General features: G+C 52.7%; 1 protein-coding gene across 1 annotated transcript in view; it reads left to right on the top strand.

The window, feature by feature from the left end:
- Positions 1-2,348, top strand: part of LOC113210612 (endocuticle structural glycoprotein SgAbd-4-like) — a 3,619-nt gene extending 1,271 nt beyond the window's left edge. Inside the window, exon 2 of the mRNA XM_052271068.1 lies at positions 1,938-2,348. Coding sequence (XP_052127028.1) covers positions 1,938-2,348 — 411 coding nt within the window. The remainder of the gene's footprint in view (positions 1-1,937) is intronic.
- Positions 2,349-3,495: the final 1,147 nt, after the last annotated feature.

Below are 3,495 nucleotides of genomic sequence, written 5' to 3' on the forward strand. Positions count from 1 at the left end.
GTAGGTTTTGTATGAAAATTATGTAAATTTGCACATAGTGTATATAATGTTAGAGGATTATATTAATCATATGATGATGCTGTGATATTTAGCACCGGTTACTTCGATGCTCAATAATGAGATTGAATATTATGAACACTTAATTTATATTTCTTATTGACAGCAGCATAAGTGCTGCTCAGGCTAATCATGCAACACAAAAATAAGATTTACAAAAGGCAAGTATGTACATAATCACATCATTATTGTACAAAAATGTGGTATGAAAAGTTGATTGTGTGCATTAGAAATGGAAATAAATACATTACAGATATTCTTGACCTTTCGTTTCCTGAAGTCTGCCAATCTCGAAGTACTTAGTGTACTAAACCGTTCGTCACTAAAATGACAGGTTTAAAGTCTGGACTCGAAATTTTGTGGCCAGACGAAAATTTATCTTTGACCGAGATTCGAACCACCGACCTTCGAGTCTCTGGTGCCGCACTGCTACGACGCCACGATATAGGTCGCCCGCCATGTAAGAGTCATGGACTTATGGTTCGGATAATGCTGTCTGTGGCGTGGCCGCATAGGTTGTAGCTACAAATGCCTAGCTACTAACAGGGACGTCTAAACCGCCCTTAGAAAAACGGTTTCGTAGCACCTAGTCACTCTAAAACAACAGTACGAATTAATTCGGTAAGTGTACGGCATTCTCACACTTCGATTTTCGATGGTTGTCAGAACCACAGTGATGGCATTGTGACATGTTTTCTTCGACCGCTTTCCGAAAACGTCCCGCCTGGGGGATAGACAACCCAACGTACATTTTCTACTCTAGACAGCCGCCTGGTTGGTAGACAACCCATCGTGTACCTGGAAACGGCGCATACCTCCGAGTTGTATTTTCATTTTACGTCCCTGTATGTGGCCACAAATCCGGCAGACAGGGTATGCCTCGCCCGAACTAGAAATGTCGACCCTGAGATCAACTCAACTCCCGGTCGGAGCAAACTTAATTTTTTGGCGCCTCTTGTCTCCCCTTAGGCAGGACCGAGGTCAAAAACACAAACAGGGAAAGGGCGAGCTGGCAGCCGAGTGCATAAAAGCGTGCTTGTTGGCAGAGCGTGGGGATGGTCGGAAGTTCGAATGCCGTCCTCGGTTATTTCTCCTGGTCTGTTGGCCAAGTGTCTTTGGGCGTCAGCAGTAGCTGAGATATGGATGCCGCCGGGAGCTGTGCTCTATCGTTTCCTTCTTGGCTAAGACGGTAGCGTCCGGACAAGCATATAGCTGCACACTGGTTCGAATCCCATCTCGATGATACTTTTAGCGCGCCGCTGGCCATGACTTTTCAGAGTCGCTGGTTCGAATCTCGTCGATGGAACCCATTTTGTCCTTCTGCCGGGTGTTTCCGGGTGTGAGCCTCAGCGGAGAAAAGCTTTGCTTTTGCAACAGCCTCATTGGAGACCATCCAGAAAGTACATCCGATTTTTCTAAGATTCGTTCAGCGAAAAAGGGAAATGAGCGCCTGCGAGGCTTAAGGTAGGCCAGCCCGCAGAACACACATGCACTACATACGAGGAGTTGCCTACCCACCAGGCGCTCCGAGAGCTTGCACAGGATGAACTTGGCAGTTTTGGAACAGCGAATCACGGACGTACTTTGTGGATGATCCCGGCTCACATCAGATGGTAGTGCGCGTTTTCCGCATAGGCGGGTGGTTGCAGGTTCGAGTACTGTGCACAGTTTTTCCCGTTTTTTTTTGTTTTTTTTCGGCATCCGAATGAACTGACCAGACATGCAGTGAGATGAAGGGTGAACCTGACCGACCGGGTGGCTGAGGAGTGGGGGGAGCTGCCACTCCTCCGCCACCCGCCCCGCGCCTGCAGCCCCTGCTGCCAGTGCATAGGCAACCCAACGTACTGGCATGTAAGAGCCGGGACACCCGTTACACACAGATCCAGCAGCAGTTCGCCCAGCCCGCCTTCGCCACCGAGGCTTCATACAGCAATGCTCCCAAGTGGCGCATCCTGTCTCAGGTTCAGGAGACTGATCCTTCGGGCCCCTACAAGCTGAGCTACTCCACCGAGAATGGCATCCAGGTTGGCGAGGAAGGTTCTGTCGTGTCCAGCGCCGAGGGCCCCGTTATCGCTGCGCAGGGTCCCTACTCGTTCACCGCGCCCGACGGCGTCGCTTACTCCGTCAGCTACGTCGCCGATGAGAATGGCTTCAGGGCATCTGGTGACCACCTGCCCACTCCTCCACCAATCCCCGCCGAAATCCTCAAGTCACTCGAGGAAAACGCGGCCAGCGGCGAGCAATACGATGACCAAATACTTTATCAAATAAGTCCAACGAGAAGCAGGTAGGGATTGAGGAGGGGGAGAATCGCCCCCTGTTAGCCGGACCTTAATCCGCGCCTGACGAAAATCTATAGCGAAGAAGGGTGACATTTGCTCGTGCTCATACGATTATTTTCCCCGAATCGAAGACCAAGTTATGTATACATACTAATAAAAGAAATATTTTCAATAAACAATATAATAGCTCGCAACGTTGTTGTTTTAACTTGTTTGAATAAGACGCTACTGGCTACTGTGCGTCGAGGAAACGTTAGGGTCTATCCTTTTAAGAGGTCGCTCGGACGCTAGGCGCTAGGCGATAGGGGCTAGGCGGTGGGTATTTGGCTAAGGCGCTAGTCGCTAGGCGGTGGGTAGCGAGCTAAGACGATAGTCGCTAGGTGCTACATGTTCCCAATTTTTGCGGTGGTTGGGGCAGAAATCACACGCTAGTCGATTTCCCTTGTAGCGCCTAAAGGCTAGCGTGTGATTTCTGCCGTCTCCTAAGGTATCCTGTCTCCTGGTGCGTGGGCTTCAGCTAGTTCGGCTGCTGCGCGCGCGCCCCACCGTGTTTTGTTTTCTTATGCGTCTGGCAGGGCCTGAGGGCTCGCTCCCCGCCAGGGGCGCGCGGAGGCGGTGAAGGCGCGCCGCTCCGCTCCGACCGAGACGGGGCGGGGCCGAGCCAACCCAGCGACAGTGTTTCTAACCTTGTGTCAAAGTGCAGTGATCAGTGCAGTGCAGTGCAGTAATTGTGTATGTGAGTGTCGTGCAATGTGTTGTGTCCTGTGTGTGTTTTGTCATGTAAGGCAGGGTGCGCAAAGTGTAGGGGACGCCACCGGGGGGCGCGCCGGACGAGTCTGAGCGTTGCCCGGTGTGCCCCCCCCCCTCCTCCCCTGTTCCTGCCGGAGTCGGGCTGGCGCGAGCTGGACCGGCGGGGCCGGGGGAGGGGGCGACCGCGGCTGGACGCCCGCGGACCCCGCGACATCGGACGCTGCGGGAGCACACCCTCGGGAAGGCGCAGCGGAATGCCAGGTTCGTGGTGGCAGCACAGTATCTTGCAAACAGGGTTGAGATGTGTGTGCGGGGGCTGCGGCAGTTTAATTGCATCCGCCCACCGTCATTGTCCTTTGTGTGTGCGGGGGGCTGCGGCAGTTTAATTGCATCCGCCCACCGTCAT

The sequence above is a fragment of the Frankliniella occidentalis genome, unplaced genomic scaffold, assembly GCF_000697945.3.
Source record: "Frankliniella occidentalis isolate FOCC.00 unplaced genomic scaffold, Focc_3.1 Scaffold148, whole genome shotgun sequence".
Classification (NCBI taxonomy): Eukaryota; Metazoa; Arthropoda; class Insecta; order Thysanoptera; family Thripidae; genus Frankliniella; species Frankliniella occidentalis.